Source organism: Empidonax traillii, unplaced genomic scaffold (assembly GCF_003031625.1).
Source record: "Empidonax traillii isolate 1590-97213 ecotype Southwest subspecies unplaced genomic scaffold, ASM303162v1 scaffold1122:size435736, whole genome shotgun sequence".
Lineage (NCBI taxonomy): Eukaryota > Metazoa > Chordata > Aves > Passeriformes > Tyrannidae > Empidonax > Empidonax traillii.
This window is the reverse complement of record NW_020956315.1, coordinates 301,350-321,033: the sequence shown is the minus strand read 5'-3', so window position 1 is coordinate 321,033 and position 19,684 is coordinate 301,350. Positions and strand designations below refer to the sequence as shown.

The 19,684-nt window shown below is 48.4% G+C and overlaps 1 protein-coding gene across 1 annotated transcript in view; it reads left to right on the top strand.

The window, feature by feature from the left end:
* Positions 1-379: 379 nt before the first annotated feature.
* Positions 380-19,684, top strand: part of IRS1 (insulin receptor substrate 1) — a 43,693-nt gene continuing 24,388 nt past the window's right edge. Inside the window, exon 1 of the mRNA XM_027905101.1 lies at positions 380-4,947. Within this exon, the coding sequence (XP_027760902.1) occupies positions 1,397-4,924 (3,528 nt within the window). The 5' untranslated portion in view covers positions 380-1,396 and the 3' untranslated portion in view covers positions 4,925-4,947. The remainder of the gene's footprint in view (positions 4,948-19,684) is intronic.

Sequence of the window (19,684 nt, the reverse complement as noted above, 5' to 3'; positions counted from 1 at the left end):
ACGGGCACGGCCCCGCTCTGCCCGGAGCTGCCCCGCCGGGGCTGCGGGCGGGAGGGGCGGGCACAGCTCCCCGCCCCGCCGGCCTGCCCGAGCCCGGGAGAGCCGCCACACTGCGGAGGCCGCGGGCGGCGGGTATAAATAACACGGCGCTGAATGGCGTCTACGCCTCCTTTACTATGCGCAGCGCCCCAGCCCGGCCGGGCGCCGTGACGGACGGGCCGCGGCACCAATGGGGGCGCGCTGGCGGCGGCCCCGCGGCCGCGCCGAGGGAGGGCAGGGCGGAGGGCGGGGCGGCGGCGCTGGCCCGGAGCCCGGCGGCGGCTCCGGGGATGGTCCACGCACTGGCGCCGTCACGTGTTGTGCTGCTCGCAGCGAGCCCGAGCCGCGGCGGCGGGCGGAGGGGGCTGGACCGGCGAGCGCGGCCCCCGCCGCCTGTTTTGGTGCGGGGCGCCGGGAAAGTCGGCGGAGAAGGAGCCGCCGCGGCGGTGCCCGCTCGCCCGCCGGGCTGGGGCACGGGAGGGGGCCGCGCCGCCGGCCGCTGAGGCGCTGCCGCCTGGAATGAAGAGGAGGAGGAAGAGAGAGGATGTTCCTTCGGCACTCGGGCTGCCTCCCCTCCCGCCGCTGCCGGGCTGCGCCGCGTGTGGAAATGGCACTTTCTCTGCCTAACGAGATGGGACTGAATGGGGTCGCCAGCCTCCTCCGCACGCACGAGCGGGAGCAGCAGCCTCGGCGCTGATATTTGGGGGAGGTTGTGTTGGGGGCGCCTTTTTTTTTTTTTTTTAATTTTTTATTTGTTTGTTTTCTCTCTTTTTTTGGGGGGGAGGGCGACGGGGGGGAAAGCAGCGTGTATTTTTCGGGTGGAAACGCCGGACTTTGCAAAACAATCTCCGCCCCCGAGAGGATATTTAATCTGCAACAGAGATCGCTGCTCGCGGAGGCAAACTTGAGCCGGGGAAGGGGAGCAGGGAGCGGAGGAAGGGTACCCCCGCCCCGCTCCCGGCCCCACCGGAGCCCGACCCCTGCAAGGGAAGATGCGTCTCTCCCGGCAGCTGCTCCTGGGACAAGACTTTCGTCTGGACTGAGCGAGACTGGACTTTTTAAGGACGAGCTAACCCATCTAAGGGCGATTTGGGCATAAACAGCAACACAAACTCTGATTTGGTGCTGGAAGCTGCCTCGGCCACTGAACAGCTGCTCTCACCCTGCTTCTGTCCCTCCCCCGTCCTGTTCTCAAAAGAGGATCCTGAGCTATTTTGCCGTGGATTTTTTTTATATATATTTTTTTTAATTGTTGTTGCATGAATTTTATTTTAGGTGGTTGCCTTTTACGGCTGGCTTGTCTGTTTTGGGGTCTTGCAGACTGCAAGCTGCAGTAGCAGCTCCACCGCCTCTCGTCATGGCCAGCCCCACGGATAATAACGAGGGCTTCTTCTCAGATGTCAGAAAGGTGGGTTACTTGCGCAAACCCAAGAGCATGCATAAACGATTTTTCGTGCTGAGGGCAGCCAGTGAGTCTGGACCCGCCCGGCTGGAGTATTACGAGAATGAGAAGAAATGGAGACACAAGTCAGGGGCCCCCAAGCGCTCTATCCCACTAGAAAGCTGCTTCAACATCAACAAACGGGCTGACTCCAAGAACAAGCACCTGGTGGCCCTCTACACCAAGGACGAGCACTTTGCCATTGCAGCTGACAGCGAGCCTGAACAGGAGAGCTGGTACCAAGCGCTGCTGCAGTTGCACAACAGGGCCAAGGGCCACCACCACCTCCATCACCATCACCACCACCACCACAGCGACGTCACCTTCGGAGGCAGCAGCGTGGGACTGGGGGAAGCAGGTGAGGACAGCTACGGTGAGGTAGCCCCTGGCCCAGCTTTTAAGGAAGTTTGGCAAGTAATTCTGAAGCCCAAGGGCCTAGGCCAGACAAAGAACCTGATTGGCATCTACCGCCTGTGCCTGACTAACAAGACCATCAGCTTTGTGAAGCTGAATTCAGATGCGGCTGCTGTGGTGCTGCAGCTGCTCAATATCCGCCGCTGTGGTCACTCTGAGAACTTCTTCTTCATTGAGGTGGGACGCTCAGCTGTCACCGGGCCCGGTGAGTTCTGGATGCAGGTGGATGACTCAGTGGTGGCACAGAACATGCATGAAACCATCCTGGAGGCCATGCGAGCCATGAGTGAGGAATTCCGGCCCCGCAGCAAGAGCCAGTCCTCCTCAAACTGTTCCAACCCCATCTCTGTGCCCCTTCGTAGCAGGCACCACGTCAACAACCCTCCACCGAGCCAGGTGGGCCTCAGTCGGCGGTCCAGGACCGAGAGCGTCACGGCCACTTCTCCTGCTGGTGGCGGAGGTACGGGTGGCAAACCCAGTTCTTTCCGGGTTAGAGCATCGAGCGATGGGGAAGGCACAATGTCAAGACCTGCCTCTGTGGATGGTAGCCCAGTTAGTCCCAGTGCTAACCGGACTCATTCGCACAGACACCGTGGCAACTCCAGGCTCCATCCTCCACTCAACCACAGCCGCTCCATCCCAATGCCTTCCTCGCGCTGCTCTCCTTCGGCCACCAGTCCAGTCAGCCTGTCATCCAGCAGCACGAGCGGCCACGGCTCCACCTCAGACTGCCTGTTTCCACGAAGGTCCAGCGCTTCGGTTTCTGGCTCCCCTAGCGATGGTGGATTTATTTCTTCTGATGAGTACGGTTCCAGCCCGTGTGACTTTCGCAGCTCTTTCCGCAGCGTGACCCCCGATTCGTTGGGACACACGCCACCAGCCCGGGGCGACGAAGACCTCAACTACATCTGTATGGGGGGGAAGGCCACCTCCTCTTGCTGCAGCTTGGCAGCCCCCAATGGCCACTTCATCCCACGCACCTGCCACCCACAGCAGCAGCCCCGCTATCCTAGCACACCCTGCTGTCCTCGAGGTGGTAGCGAGGAGGTTGCCGACTTGGAGAAGGCATTCAGGAAGCGGACTCACTCTGCAGGCACTTCGCCCACCATCTCCCACCAGAAGACACCCTCACAGTCTTCAGTGGCCTCCATTGAAGAGTACACGGAGATGCTGCCTTCTTACCCCTGTGGCAGCAGCCGGCTGCCCTCCTACCGCCACTCGGCCTTTGTGCCCACTCACTCTTACCCAGAGGAGTGCCTGGAGATGCACCACCTGGACAGTGGCCATCATCGGACCAACTCCGCCCCTCACACGGATGATGGCTACATGCCCATGTCACCGGGTGTAGCCCCTGTGCCCAGCGGTGGGGCGCCCCCCAAGGGTGGTGACTATATGCCCATGAGCCCTAAAAGTGTGTCGGCTCCACAGCAGATCATCAACCCTGGCAGGGGGGGCCGCCACCCTCCAGCCACCGTGGACTCCAACGGCTACATGATGATGTCCCCCAGCGGCAGCTACTCCCCCGACAGCAGCTCTGCAGGATACGGCAAGATCTGGACAAACGGGGCCGGCCACCACCCGAAACTTTCGGTGGAGAGCAACGAAGGGAAGCTGCCCTGCGGCGGCAGCGACTACATCAACATGTCCCCAGCCAGCGGCTCCACCACCAGCACCCCGCCTGACTGCTACTTCGGGGGTGCGGGGCAGCCGGGGGTGGAGGAGGCGGCCACCGCAGCGCACCACAAACCCATCTACTCCTACTTCTCGCTGCCGCGCTCCTTTAAGCACGTGCACCGGCGGGGCGGCGGCAGGGTGGCCGAGGAGGGCAGCCCCCAGCCCCGCATCGCCCTCGGCTCCAGCCGCCTCCTCTACGCCGCCGAGGACTCGTCCTCGTCCACCAGCAGCGACAGCCTGGGCGGCGGCGGCGGCCCCGAGGGCGGCCCCCTCCCGCAAGCGCAGCCCCCGCGCAAGGTGGACACGGCCGTGCAGACCAAGGGCCGCCTGGCGCGGCCCACGCGGCTGTCGCTGGGCGGCCCCAAGGCCAGCACCCTGCCCCGGGCCCGCGAGCAGCCCCCGCTGCTGCTGCCCCCGGAGCCCAAGAGCCCCGGCGAGTACGTCAACATCGAGTTCATCGCCGGCGAGAAGCCGCCCTTCCCCTCGGGCGCCCTCAGCATGGCCCTGCCGCCGCCGGGCGGCGAGGCGGCCGAGGAGTACATGAACATGGAGCCGGGCCCCCCGCGGGCCCCCTGCCCGCCCGGCTTCGCCGCGGTGCGGGCGGCCCGGCCCGGCCGGGACTACGTGGCGGTGCAGCGGGGGGGCGCCGCGGCCGCCGGGGGCTCCTGCTCGGACTGCGCCGACAGCCCGTCCCCCGGCTCGCCCGCCCGCCCGCTCAGCTACGCCGAGGTGCGGGGGGGCCGCGCCGCCCCCGAGAAGCCCCCGCCGGCGGCCGCCACCGCGCCGTCCCCGGAGCTGCCGCGGCCGCCGGCCGAGCTGTCGGCGGCGCCGCCGCGTTCCTCCTCCCTGCTGGGGGGCCTGGGCGCGGGCAGCGCCTTCACCCGCGTCAGCCTCAGCCCCGGCCGCAACCAGAGCGCCAAGGTGATCCGCGCCGACCCGCAGGGCGGCCGGCGGCGGCACAGCTCCGAGACCTTCTCGTCCACGCCGAGCGCCGCCCGCGGGGCGCCGGGCGGGCTCGGGGCGCCCTTCCCGTGCGGCGGCGCGGGGGGCGCCGAGGAGGTGAAGCGGCACAGCTCGGCCTCCTTCGAGAACGTGTGGCTGCGGCCCGGCGCGGGCGAGGCGGCCGCCCGCAGGGAGCCGGGGGGCGCGCCCGCCCTGGAGAACGGGCTCAACTACATCGACCTGGACTTGGTGAGGGACTGCGGCCACCGCCGCCACCACCACCCGCACGGCCCCGCAGAGGCGAAGCAGCCGCTGCCGCCCAAGCCCCCGGGGCAGCCGCGAGGGAGCGGCCACTGCGGCGAGGACCTGAGCGCGTACGCCAGCATCAGCTTCCAGAAGCGGGAGGAGATGTAGGAGCCGGGCGCCTGCCGGGGAAGGTGAGCCGGGGCGAGCCGTGGCTCCGTTCGGGGAGTTGAACAGCCCCGGGGGGTGCTGCGGGAGCGCCACGCGTTGGGTTGTTTTCGTTGTGCCTTTTGGGCTCCCTGCATTGTGTTTTGGTGTCAAAAGCGACCAGAAGGCCGGCATCCCTGCGGGTGTCCAGCTGCTGGCCTGCACCTGCCTGGGCCGGGCGGTGCTTCCAAAGCTCGCTTGGATGCTCCTGTTCGGCTGGGGATACAATACTGTGTGTATCGTGTTGCCGCGTTTCTTTACTTTTCAGAATTAGATGTGCTTCAAAAGTGTGCGGGTGTGAAAGCGAGTTACCTCTGGTTTTGGTCTGGAAACAGGAATCTCCCGTTGTAATCCTGGTTTGGCCAGTAATCACGCTTGTGGCCAAGGGTAAAGCAGCGAACCGTGCCAGCACGTGTTCTCCCGTGTGCAGAACACGACTAACAGCATCCACCTCGCGGGGCCATGACCAGTGTTAATTCAGTTTTGTTGGAAGGTGCTGTGAATTTGAAAACAGCCTTCAAAGTCTTCAGAGCGTTTCATCTGTCACTTGTGTTTCAGTTGATACTAAGTGTGGCTGTCCCACAACCCACCACAGTGTTACAAACAGCATAAGAAATGGGCCTTAAGAACTGTGTCCTTGGCATTGACTGATGTGTTTCTGTTTCTTCCTGAAGCTTTTCATTTTTAATTCGGGAAAAACTTCTGTCAGGCTGTTGCACGTTGATTACAGATGTGTAAGATGAGTAGGAGCATTGTTGCAAGCAGTGTGATGTTTCTGTTGGGTGGGAGCTTCATGCAGCACATAACACAGGTATCTTGTTTAGAGCTCAGAAAATGCAGTGCACCTGTGTGAGCCCTTTTGTGAGAAAGGTGAAGAGTGTTTTCACCTTCAGCAGCAGACCAGCACCAGCAGATAGTTATCTAGTTAATCTGGTCACTCGATTTGAGCGAGCGATTGAGGTTTACTACAGCAGCAATCACGGTAGCTTAAGGAGCTTACTATGAATACTGTGCAATGACATTGGGGAGATGAATCTCTTACCACTGTTTACATCGTAAGTTTAATAACCTTACTGTTTGTATTGCTTTTTCACTCTGCTCTGCACCACTTAGGGCTGGTGTTGGTACCACGCCTGGGATCGTTTGTTTGCCGTTTTTAAACGTTTTCCAACCTTATAAGCTGAACGAAAGCAAAATAGTCTCTTCACATTTGCTGCTTAGCACTTGCTGCTGTTGCTGTTAGAGCAATGCAATATTAGGTGTTAGTCTTAGATGGCCTGTGATTACCAGGCCAGTTTCAAAGTTCAGGGTAAGTGCAAATATTGATGGTCTGGTTGAAATGGTAACTGGTAGGAAATGATTATTTTTGTGGCCATCTGATAGGAGTGTCTTTACCGTAAAAACTGTGGCAGTGTTCTCCATGGTGGTGGTAGATAGGTGCCTGCTGTGATTGTGCTGTTCAGTGAAAGACTGGGATGTGGAAAACCTAGTATAAGAGTTGGCTGAAAAATACCATGCAGATGTTTTGCAGGGCAGCATTGTAAAAAGTAGTGTGTAATAGAGTAATTGCTGTTTGAAGTTGGTTCTTATTTCCCAAAATTAGGATTGGACTGAGCAAGCACAGCTTCTTCTGGGAGGCAGGGAAAGAATCAGGTTGTAATTATATGGGGAGTTTGTAGCCATGGCTGTTCCCTTTCCCTTCCCACTATAAAGCTGTGTTAGTTGCTTGTAGCTTTCTCAGACATTAACCCTTTAGGCTCTTATTTCGCAGATTTCTTACCGTGAACCGAAACTTTCCTTGCAGCATTCAGCCCAACTAGCCCATCTGTTGAGCATGTTAAGGGGAGAAACCCAATGATGTTCTGGCTGTGTTGAACAAACAACTGTTTTTACAGCTGTTTTTTTGACATGTCCTTGTATTTTTTTTGCTTTGGAGGTGAAACTTAGTTTTGCCAGGGGGGTTGGCCCACATAGGTTATACCTTGGGAAAACGTACCTGGAGGTGAGTGATGCACAGCACTGCAAGCAGTCTGTTTGCACATGCCTGACAAAGTTGCTGAGCACCTTCAGCCAGAAGGTGCAGACTCCAGGTGCAGTAGGGGTGCTCCAGTTTCCCAAAGCTTTGCCTGCTCTTCCCAGCAAGCAGCCAGGCTGTCCAGTCTGGGTCAGCTTCCCCTGTGCTCCTCCTGCCAGGTGAGGCTGTTTGGCTGAGGGTGGGGAGGTCGTGCTTGTTGCTTCTCCTCTTGGTGTCTGAGCAGTGTGAAAGAGGAAGGAAAAGGTACTCGCTGTGTTTGCAGGTACAGCTGAGAGGTGAAAACAATTGGAGCTGGGAAGGGAAGGTGAAGCTGCGGGGATGGGGAAGGCTGCACTACGTACCCTTTCTTTACTCTTTGTCTCTTTTGTGGGTTTTTTTTGTACATTTTTAATCTCAGAATTGGCAAAGGGAGTCCACATGCTCTTTTTGATTTCCCCTGTCCATAGAGCAGCCTTCCATCCCATCCCAAAGGCCGCAACTATGTGGATAACTCTTGTGTTACCCATTGTGGAATTTTCTGGTTTTGAGGTCTACAAGACAAGGACCCCAAATGTTGGCTGCTTTACTGCAAGCTAGCTAACTCCTTTCCCATCCCTTGCTCCCCTGTCCTTCCCTGCCAGCTGCCTCAAAGTTCTTCAGGCATTAGATTCTGGAGTATTTTTAACCTCTTTCAAGTGTAGTTATTCTTCCTAACGTTAAGGATACTGGCTGAAATAATCATGTTGTTTCCCAAATTTAATTGAAAACCATTTGTCTTGCACCCACAGCATTCCTCTGCACTCTCCAATCCCGTTGCCTTCCCTGTCATAAATTCTTGGCTGTTTCCAAACAGCTGGCCCTGCCCTGGCTCTCTTCTCTCATCCTGTTAAAAGTGCAGCAGTTTCAATGCAGTTCTGAATGCTCTCCTGACCAAACATTTACCTCTCCTTCAGACAGCTGGGTACTGTTACGTGTGTCTGGCCTAGCTGGTGACTCTTTGGTGCTTGGATCGTCTGATGAGTGGACTTTTGTGCTGTAGCTGGAAGGCCACGTTGCTGCAGTCGCCAGGCCATGCTGGGAAACAGCAGCCTGTGACAGAGAGAAAGGGAGGGGAAAGAGTCCTGCAGCCCTAAGAGGTGTTTTATTCCTGCTTAGGGTTTTGGATGCCTGGATGTGGTGGGCTGGGCACCACGTGCCCTCCAAAGCCACTCTATCACTCTCCTCCTCAGCTGGGCAGGGGAGAGAAAATACAGTAAAAAGCTCATGAGTCTCGTGAGATAAGGGCAGGGAGAGATCACTCACCACTTACTGTCATGGGCAAAACAGACTGGACTTGAAGAAATCAGTTTTATTACCAATCAAATCAGAGTAGGACAGTAGGAAATAAAAATGAAATCTTCAAATGCCTTCCCCCCACCCCTCCCTTCTTTCTGGGCTTGACTTCACTCCCCGTTTCTCTGCCTCCCTCCCCCAGCAGCACAGGGGTATGTGAATGGGGGTTTCCAGCAGCTTCCCAGAGAAGCCACCGCTGTAGCCCCCCAATAGCAAAACCCTGGCACAGAAATGCAATCCTGCAGGTGAGCAGATGTTGTGGATCTGCTGTCGATCCTGCTTTTGGGATTGCTGTGAGAAGGCTCCTCGGACGAGCAGGGGCTTTGAAGATGAACTGCTGATAGCTGTGTTCTGAGCATGTAGTCAAAAGATATTCCCAAGAGGAAACCATGAGATGTTGGCCCTGGAGAAGCAGGAAAGGCTGTAGTAGGATAGTAGCACGAATCCAGGTACGTGGCTTTGATCTCTGAAGCTTCAAAGCCTCATTTGCATTTTGTTGATGAGTCTGAGAACTCCTGAAAGTTGAGTGCTAATAACACCGTATGGAATATGCGTACTGTAAGCAAGTGGTAACTTGGCTCTCTTGCAGCTTTGATGGTGCCTGTTTTACCCAGTGCATGGGTGGTTTGGGCTGTTTTGGGATGTAAGAAGATGGAATACAGTGCAATGGGAATGCAGCACAGTGGCATCTATTAATTCTTTTGCCCGTATCCAGTTAAAGCAAAACACTCTTTAAGGAAAAACTAAATGTTTATGTGGGTCTCATGAAAATACACACGATGGTAAACAGAAAAATACTCGTGTAGTTCTTGTGTCATGTACCTAGGTACCTACTTGCTTATTTTTTTTATTATTTTTTCTTTAGTTTTAAATAGTTGGGTTCTTTTCCTCAGGTTAGAAAACTTAAGGTGGAACAACAGAAACACAGCAAATCGTAGAACTCTGGAATATGCTTGAGTTGGAAAGGACCCACAAGGGTGCCAAAATGAGACTTGTTCAATTAAATTAAGTTTCTAGGGGAAGGTTGTTTCCAGAACTGAAGAACAGAAGTTTCTGTAATTTTGGGTCACCACCAAGGTAAATACCAGTATGTTATGAAAGTTTTCCATGCTTTATGGGTATTACTGTAGACAAAACAGTGCATTTCTTACTGTATGCACACACCACTTTTCCCCCATAGCTAATTATTTGCCAAAATTGAGCCTGTGCCTCCACATACTTGTGTATTTGCAGTTCTTCTGTTTAACAAGACCACAAGCTTATAATTAATGGCTTTAGGTGTTTCTCTTTTGTCTTCCTGGCTTAGAAATCGAAACGGAATGATTTATAAACAAATTCAGATAATTATGAAGTACTATCTGGGACTTCTTTAGCACACATTTAATTAATGTTTAAACTGGTTTCTGAATGGGGTTCAAATTTAGAAATGAAACAGGACATTGCAGGGTGAGGATGATGCTCGTTTTTAACTAGCTACTGTAGGGAGATCATGTGTTTCCTTAGATAACACTCATAAATATAGAATTACAACTCAAATAAAATGCAGCAAGCAGCTGTGAAGTGGGAATGTTATTTGACCAATATCTTGAGTATGTTGCGTTTTTTCAGGACTGCTTTATTTTAGCTAAAATTTTTGTATTCATTAGGACTGTAGGCTGTTCATGACTCTCTAAATACAAGTGAGTACAAGTACTGAAAGTAAATGTACTTGAATATACTTTTGAGTAAGTTGCACTACCTGTACAATAGCTTGTTTGTGAAGAAAGTGGGGTGGCTTTTTCCAGTTTTTTTGAAGCTCTGAAAGTGGATCTGTTCAGAACTGGTAATTGTGTAAATAAAGTCACATAAGCTGTAAAAAAAAATAATTTTAACGTCCAGTGATATGGAAGAGAAACAGATTACTATTTTCCAAAACTAATTTGGGTTTAGGTTTAACCTCTGTGCGGATCTCAGTGAAAACTGAAAACTGCATTTGATTGATGGTTACACAATCCAGCACTTTCAAGAGAAGAGAGGAAAAAGGAGGGTAAAGCTGTTCCTGGGAGCTGTGCTGTGGCTGGAAGGGAGACTGGGGGCTGCTGATTTAAGACAGTGGGGAAGTTGAGGTGCAGGTTTAGGAGCAATGGGATGGGAAGGAGATGGAAATGAGAGAGAGAAATGACTTGGGGGACACAGAGAAACTGTGGTGTGATGATGTGGATGGAGAGAACTGCAAGGTGTTTGTGGTCTGAAGGGATTTGGGATGGCGATACTTGAAACTCTGAGGATGAGTATAGAGAAATGTGGACAGCCTGGATGTACACAGGGAGTCAGAGGCACTCACTTTGCATGGTACTGCAGTTTTCTGAAGGTGTTTTTACTTCTGCATTTTTCTTTTGATCTCTTTAGGAAGCACATTTGTTCCTTAGTTGTGATTAGATTCTTTGTTTTGTTTTGCTGTTTGGATATTCTGCCGACCTTAACAGGAGGATGTGCTTGGTAAGGTAAGCACAATTTGCCTCCAGCTTTCCTTTCCTGAACTCTTTGTTTTGTAGCATCCCTGTCATGACCACTGCAGTAAACCACAGGTATGAATCTGAATTAAGTACAGAGTGCTAAAAACTGGCTTTTGGTCATCTGTACGTGACCTGATATTCTAGAGTACGTATTCACAAAAATGAATAGCACTGTGCCATTTTTAGATAATTTGGGGGTTTTCATAAATGGTGATTGTGGTGTTTATTATTTTGACTGCATGAAATAGAGATAGTAAAGGAGGAGACGTTAGTAATGTTAAACAAAGGAAAAAGATTCTCAAGTTTAACAGCTTTATTCTCCTCTTACAGAAAGGATGGGAAATTTAACAAAGCCAAGGTGTGAACAGATAAAGGAGATTTAAATAAGCCTGGCACTCTTAACTAACTAAAAGATGTCTTGATATATATCTCTCTGATCATGTTTGACATATCTAGGTCATGTTCTCTGAAGACTATTATTAGAGATTTAACCTTGGGTAATTGCAAAGTGTATTTTCTTCAGAGTAGTTTTTGATCAAGGAGGTGAGACAGTGAAAGTCTGTGTGTGTTTAACTGCTTGTAATAATTTGGGAGTCTGGTTAGAAGATGTGGTGTCAGCCACAGGTGAGCTGGAAGGTGAAAGGTGCCGTTCTGGTGGTGCCTCACAGAAGATTTGCCTGTGTCCATTTTGTCAACTGTTGTAAAATTCTTTTTTTTTTTTTTTGGAAGCTGGGGATGTGGAAGAAACGACCTGTTAAATTTCCAAATAAGATACGCTTCGGGAAGAATGGAATTAGGTTGTACACTTTACAGCCAGTAGAGCTGTTGGAGGGTCCTTGCACATTTGAACTCTCTGATGATGGGTGTTATAGAATGGAGGAAGGAAGGGGCTGGGAACATCTACAGCTTTAACTGACTGTGTTTCTTCTCCCCCCTCACCCCACCTCCTCCAGCCTGTGTAAGTTATACATGTTTAACTCACTAGGGCACCTGAGGGCTGGACATGCTTTTTGTGTGATTAGAAAAAATGAGAATTACATATCAATCAGCCGTGGTACCTGTCCACTTACAGCGGTCAGGCTCTCAGCGTGGTGCACAAATATTTGTTAAGACATAGCTGTAGGGCAGGGACTCCGTAAGCTGGATTTGCCAGTCAATAAAATATTTAACTGGTCTGTGCACAGTTCCCTGAAGGAGTGAGAAGCTCAAACACGGAGCAGAGGAGACTAGGCCAGTGACTGTATGGGTTCCTTCTGCCCTTACTTCACTGAACTGAAGGCTTAAAAACCAGACCCCTCTTCATTCTCCTTCCAAGATACTGCGTGTCTGTCCATCTCTAGTAACATTCCTGTGCAAAAGCAGTGCCCAGAGTTGTGGAGAAGACGTTTATGTTGGTTGAGGGAGTAAAAGAACATCAGGAAGTGTAGATGTGAGGTAGAAGATTGAGGTGGTTTCTCTTCTTGCAGAGTATCTGAGCTGGGGTCTGGCTGGCTGTTCATCAGTTGGTGAGTGACTGCAGAGGAGTGGAAGGGAGGTGGGGAGCTTGGAATGCCGTGGCTGGAGCTGGGACTTGTGCTGTGCTCCAGAGATGCAAAGACACCTCGAGTGACAGCTGATGTGTGTTAGTGAGGATATCTTTTAGATTAAAACATTGGATGGTAATTAATCTTCAGCAAGCTGGCCTTCATTTTGAAGAGAAGATTGCTATGTTAGAAAAGAGAATTTAACCCCTAGAGAACAGGCACCGTAGGTAAATGGTGGGGGTGCTGGCTGAGTGGTCTCTGAAAGATGGGATTCATTTTAAGTTCCTCAGAAAACTTTGTACTGTCAGAGTTACCGATTCCTCTCCTGTAATTCCTGATCACCAATTCTGAATTACTTGTTACTTCAAAATAGCAAAATACAGCATTTATGGAACAGAATGTTTCGGAATAATGAGGACATAAACTAACAAGTTGATCGCTCAGTTGAGGTTAAGACAATGTTACTGTACTTTCTTTTTTGATTTTGGAATTTATCCACAAGATTTTCCCTTCATAGTACAGTTGTATTTCACAAAAATGACCATCAGCACACACCTCAGCTGCACAGTCCCTGAGAGAGGTAGGACAGCTCAGCTTGCCAGAGGATTTGAAATGTCTTGTAGATGCAGTTAGATAGTGTGTTCCTCCTTTTGGTGGGAAGGAAGATCTGTACCATTGCTACATGAAGGGAAAAATGAACAATACTCACCTTTTGCAGTGATGGTAAATTCAAACTGAACCATTTTCACCTGGGGAAAACGAAAGTGACTAATTTAAATCCTTAGGAGGACAAAAATGTTTTTTTGGACAAGTGGGAACTACTTTGTTAAAATGGAAAAAATTGCCTTTCTTTGACCTGCTACATTTACCCTGTTTCTCTTTTTGACTTCTTTGCTTGCAAAGCACAGGCACACTGTAGCATACCCTCATGCTTTGCTGTGTTATGGTATTTTTAGCATTTGGTCCACTTCCCTGTGTTGCAGATCACAGACAACTTTTTTTTTTTTTAATATTGTCAACTAAACTGCAGAACAAAAAAACACTTGTTGCCCTTTAAAAAACAAAGGGAAGTGATGAGTACTAAAGAGTTAATTGCTTGACTGCATAGGAAAAATGGAATACAGGTAAGGAAACCTTAGCATTTAAAGTTGGGTGTACTAAAAAAACCCTTTCAGACAAAGGAAACTTTTTAATCTACTGTGTGTCAGTTCAAGAATCTCAAAAAGCAGTCTGGCTGGCATGTCTGGGGTGGAGTCCTGCAGGATTTTTGGGCAGATTTACCCTTCAAAGGATGTGTGTGGGGGTCTCACCTCTGCTGCCTTTGCTGTTTCTGTGTGCTGGATCCATCCCAGTAAATGGCAGCTGTAGTTAGGCTGATGTATTCTTTAGTAGCCATTTATATTTCCTTATTTTACACATAATGACATTCAGATTTCTGAGAAACAGCAAAATCAAATGGGTAAAGAGGAATTTAGTTTGTTTAGGAAGCTGTACGTTGAAAACTGTAAATATTTTTTCTCCTCGAAGGTTAATATTTGTTCTGATGTCGGTATTTTGGAAATAAGCTTATATTTTGTTGATTTTATCGGCATCTGGTGAACATGATGCAGAATGGTCTTGAATTCCGCCGATATCTTGATATGGGTGGATAGCCGTGTGTGATTTACATCTATCTTAGCAGTCTGAGATCAAAACACAGGCAGATGAAACTAAATAGAAGAGCAGTGATGGAAGCCAAACAGCTCCAAATCATCCCTCGTCCTTTTCCAGCTGCTGTGCACGCTCCCTCCTCCCACAGCTGCTCCTTGGTGAAGCAGTGAAAGAACTGATGCACCCTGAACGAACACTGCACTTTAAACACGTAAATGGTGATCCCTTATTCCTAAATGGATTGATGCAGCTGATGAGTTCATATGCAAGACAGCCTGGAACCCTTTAAACAACTTGGAGCGTTCTTCCAAATGAAACAAAAACTCTGAAATGCATTTACTTCTTCCCCGTGTGGAACTTCTTTCTCCAGCGAGCCGTGATAGAGAGGAAAAGCCCTCCTGAAGGTGTGCAGGCATGTAGCTAGGGCATGTTTTTTCAGGCCTTTGAACTAGGTTAGGAATGTGTCTCGAGATGGAAGAATTGAGTAGTTACTTGGTGCCTTTCGCCTCCGGGCTTGAAACTCGCGAGAGGAATGTTATTGTGTCTTCAAAGCCTGTTTCACGCAAGCCTTTGTTGAGCAGGAACTCGGGAGAGTCTTTGTATTATCATGCACACAACAAAAAAAGAGCCAGCCACCCAATTTGATCTAATTGGGAGGCAGTGGTGAGATGTTTCTTCGGGAGGGATGCTCTGGAAAACGGGGTGCTTATTTTTAATTAGGAAATACCCTTTAGAGCCAAGGGGTTGCCTACACAGACATTTACCAGCTCGCTAAAACTCTCTGATGATACCGAAGCAATTCCTCAAACATACGCCCCCTCTTTTTCCCTCCTCCCTATGTCGTGCTTTCCCAGGAAGAGAGCAAATATTTACATTTCTTTAAAATTCTGTTTTGACCCTGAAGGTGGTGGGAGCACATCCCTGGAGAAGGCAAGCTGAGGTTGAGAAAGTGGGGTGGTTCAGGTTGAAGTAATATTTCTCTTGCTTTCTCAAAAATAAACCTGCATTCAGGACTCAATACGCTGCAATAAACTAATCCTGCCTAAATCGAGAACAGACCTAGCAATCAGTGTAACTACCAAGTGTTCAGAGGAAATAAACCCATTGCTCTAGTAGTGAACATGATTGGGGTTTGAAGTGCTAAAACCTCACATTTGAGAACAGCAGCTGCTTCAGTAGATGCCCAGAGAAATTTGTTTTCATTTTAGCATATGACTTACCTAATGCTTATTCAAAGCTGAGTGAGATCAGCTGAAAAGATAGGAAAGCAGATTTCCTTTCTAAAGCTTTTGAGGTAAAAAATCCCAAGAACTTCACTGAATCTGAAATTCTGAATTCTGTAGTAGCCATGTCTACTCCATTTCACCTGCTCAATGGAAATGAGGCTTAAAAAAAATAAAAGAAAATTATCTTTAAATGCAGCATTTATCTTGTTAAGCAACTTCCTTATGTGCTCAGGGGTTTTGATAGTTTTTGTCCAGATTTTCTTTAAAACACAGCTTGAAAAGTCATAATATTTAACCAGCTACTAAATAATGACCTGTATTGGTCATCAATTTCTTATTAAGAGTCTGCATAAATATCCACCAATGGTATTGTCTAACCAGGGGCTGTACTAAATGCTGAATTAAAAGGTTATGTTGCAGATCAGCGTGGTTTAGTGGTTATTGGTGTTTGAGAATGACCACTGAGAACATTTAAAAAAAAAAAAAAAAGTTTGCTCATTTGCTAATCTAAATTTGATTATTTTAATCACTTTAATTTGAATTAATCCACCGTGAAGCCAAGTGTCAGTATGTACATGGTAATTAAATGTATCTGAACTGGTATAATCGTGCAGAGATCAAGTGTGGGCGCTGAGAAGAAACACCTGGTTACAGGACAGTGTCCTGATCCAGAGGAGCAGGAGCAGACAATCCATGGAACGATTGGTCTTTGGGAGCAGGAGAGGAGAGGGGAAAACCACAAGTACAGAACGCTGGTGGTTAAAGCTGTTGAAGGGTAAGAGTGGCAGGCTGGCTGTGTAAATTATTGGCCAGTTTGTGGGTCTTCTGTAAGAGGAGTTTCACGAGGTTAGAGAAGGGAAGGTTGTGTAGGAAGGGGTGCAGGGGCTGAGTGAGCAGAAAGAGGAATTGGAATAATGCCGGGAAGCTCAGATTTCAGTTGATGTAATTGGGCTTTAATGGCTTGAATGATTCATAATCTCTCAGCTTGATAGGCTGTTATAAAATTTTAAACATAGGTGTGAATGAAGTTAGTTGTGCTGATAACATTGTGGGATTGCAGCAGTGGAAAGCACTGATGTGCCAAGAACTGCCACAGGGGAAAAAAAGGGTGTAAGGTGTTTGTAACACCTTTTGTGTGGGCACATTTTGGAGGAAGGTTTGAATGATCCTTCTGCATGAATGTGCTATGAAGTATTTTTCACCTTGGTGGGGAAGGGGAGGAGTTTCCAATTAATGTAAATTGCTGTACCTACTTGAAGTCGGTGGGACTAGGGCAGCATACCTCAATTTAGCATGTGTCCCTTTAACTTTTTTTCTCTCTTTTTCTGTAAGCTGTTACTACGCTGTTCTTTTTGAATTAATAGCAAGTCCCCATTAATTTTAATTAGCTGTAGTAATGAGTTAGCTCTAAAGTGCTTCTAAATGATCTGTAATACAATGTCTGATTTATCTCCTACGTTGGTTATTTCATCTTTTCCAAAAATTCTTCTCCTGAAGGTTGATGAGATGTTTGATCTGTCTTGATTCAAGCTTGTTTACTTCTGCGTTCGTTAGAGTAGCTCATCAGCTTTTGTTCCTTTATCAGGTAACTCCTGTGATGTTCATCATGGATTTGGGTCACATTTCAGCATTTGCATTTGGGTTGAAGGAACAGGTAAAAGCAACAGACTGTGAGCAGGACTGCTTTGTGCTTGCAAGGGAAGGACTACAAGAAGGTGTGGTGGTAGGTCTGCATTGTAGGACCCCCTGTTGTTAATTGTAGAACTTTGCAACCTGTTTGTGTTTTTAACTGATGCACACTCTCACAGTAGATTCTTACTGTTCTTCACTGTAACTTTTTGAAGGTTTTTGTTTTGGTTTTGTGAAGTCGAGAGTGATACAAATCATTATCTGGTAGGTGTTTTCACATCTCTGGCTTTATCTGCATATCCTGTGGTTATACTTGCAGCTTTTACCATTGTTGAGATTCTCTTCTGATTCTTCAGGCTCAGTTCATTCGGGTAGGTGTGACAGGGTCAAGGCCAGGAAGGGTTGTGATAACTATGGGCAATCATTCCACTGCTGCTTCAGTACTTATACTAGTTTAGCTGTCTGTGTTAGTTATCTTCTCAAACAAACATTTTCTGTCAAAACCAAAATCCACACTGACAAATTAGCCTTTTTAATTTAGATAAGGTCATATATGTATGTGGAAAACATTTTCGTGTGAAAATGAAAAATATGTGTAATGGCTTCAGACAGCCCTCTTCAGACCTGGTATAGTTACTCCAGATGTCATATGAGAAACAGGCAGGGAAACCACCTTTCTGCCCTCAATTCTTGGTCAAATTTAGTGATTACATGGGGATTCAATGAGTAACTGACTCCAATAGAAGGGAACAATCCGTTTCCCTAAAACATTTTCTGCTGATCTCACAGTAACTCAGATGAATCCGTGGAAGAGATTTTTTTGTTCTTTTATTAAAAAATCTTTTTGCAGGTTTGTCCCCAGTGATGCATTACAAAACCGACTGTGTGCTGTCTGGCGGGTGTGTGATTGTAAAAACAAAACCTGCTTTTAACTACTTGTTGAACTCCTGGCATTCAGATCTACGTCTGGAAGTAACCTCTTAAAGATAGCTCTGCCCTTCTGCTGCTCCATGCAATGCTTCCAGATGTGCTGGAGTACAGTTGGAGGATTAAAATGCTCCAAGAGCTACTACAGTCATCTGAAGCTTGGCTCTGTTTTTTCCCTTTGCTTCAGTTTTCTGTAGCTTTCCGTTTCAAGCCTTATTTATTAAGAGGTGTTACTGCATTCTGCTTATTTTTTCAAACCACCGTGTCATTTATTTGGCGGGGGAGGAGGAAGGTTAAAGTTCCTCCTTACCTCCTCCCCCTCTCTCCAGTGAAATTTTTGATTGTTCTGTTTAATGACTCATTTTCTCTACAGCTGAAGTTAATTTAGTGGCTCATCGAAACAATGAGTTATTTTCTGAGTAAGGAAGTGAGAGAATTTTTAATTCTTTCCCCTCTTTTCTAATATAAAGGTGTGTCTTGGGTGTTTAGAAAAAAAAAACAACAAACATGAAAGAGAACACAAATACATGTTTCTTGCATCTTTTGGAAGAAGAACCTTAAATCTTGCATTGTGTGACCTTGACTTACTGTGTTGAGGTTATCTTCCTCCTCTTAGTAGATTCATGGAAATCCCCCCATCCATTTTTTTGATTTGATTTCTCTGTACCACAGTTACATTTTTAAGCCTGGCAGTCCTTTGTCCCATTCTCCTGAAGGCAGCAGGAAGAGATGACTTTGGTAATGTGTTTGCTCGCTGTTGGAGGTATTTTATCGTCGAACAACTGGTAACAAAACATCTCTTGACTTTGCTGGAGTGGAGTTTCCTCAGCAGTATAGGCAGAGCAGAGGGGAGCAGGTAGGCTTTGCAGTGCTGTAGGGCTGCTGTATGTTCAGAAATACTCTTTTCCAAGGGTTCTTTATCAGTATGTAAAAGTTGATAGTGAATGGCATTGAATCCTTACCTGCTTTAATTCTTTCTTCCCTGTGGAAGTGAACGTGTGCATTAGAATGGGTTGAGTGCTTTGTGCTGTTGAAGCCAATTTGGCCAAGAGCGTGGTTTTCCAAAGAAAAAGAGTAATCAAAAACTTGAAATGAAAATCACTTGTGAAATCTTCCTGACTTGTAATGTCGTAGATTGGTAAAATGTGGTTCATACTTCTGTTTGCTGAACGCGGGGTGTTCTGATTTGGCTGAGTAGCACCGAGTTATTGTGCGTCAGTGTCCTCACACACGAGGCTTTGATTAAGCAAGAAAAAAAAAATGCTGCTATATTAAAGGCTGGCCTACATACAGACTTCCAGAGAGAAACAAAAAGTGTGAATTGAGAAAGTTAGCATTTTCATACAAGTGTGTTTCAGTACCACACGGAGTAGTGACTGGTCTGGGCAAAAGAAAATGATGGCATAATCGTTTAGACCTTTGGGGAGGACACAGGGACGTTTCATAGCAGATCAGGGTTGTTTTGATTTTTTTTTTAACAACTGGGTATAATTTTAACCAGGGTAAGTTGAGTGATTTGTGTACTCCCGTGGATCGCAGCTATTCAGGGGTCAGGCTCAAGTGGCATTTGATTAAAGCAGATTTCCCTCCTCCCCCTGAGCCCCTTATGGTTTTGGGAGCAGTGTATGACAGGATATTCCCGTGTTCGATCAGTTTGGGAGGGGAGAAGCTGGTCTTCAGATTTAATTCTTCATATTTCTACAGTCCCTGATGCCTGGGCAAAGGAGGGGATGATGTGTATGGTGTGGCTGTGCAAAGTCGGTGGGAACTCTTAAGGCAACAGCAGGACAGGCTTGTACTGGCTTCAAGTAGACATGAAACAGTGATCATTATTTTCTTGCAACATTTTCATTCATTTTCCAGAGTGCTTATTTCGTTGGGCCAGGATTATAATGATGGTGTAAAGCAGAAGGGGCTCGTTTTTTTTT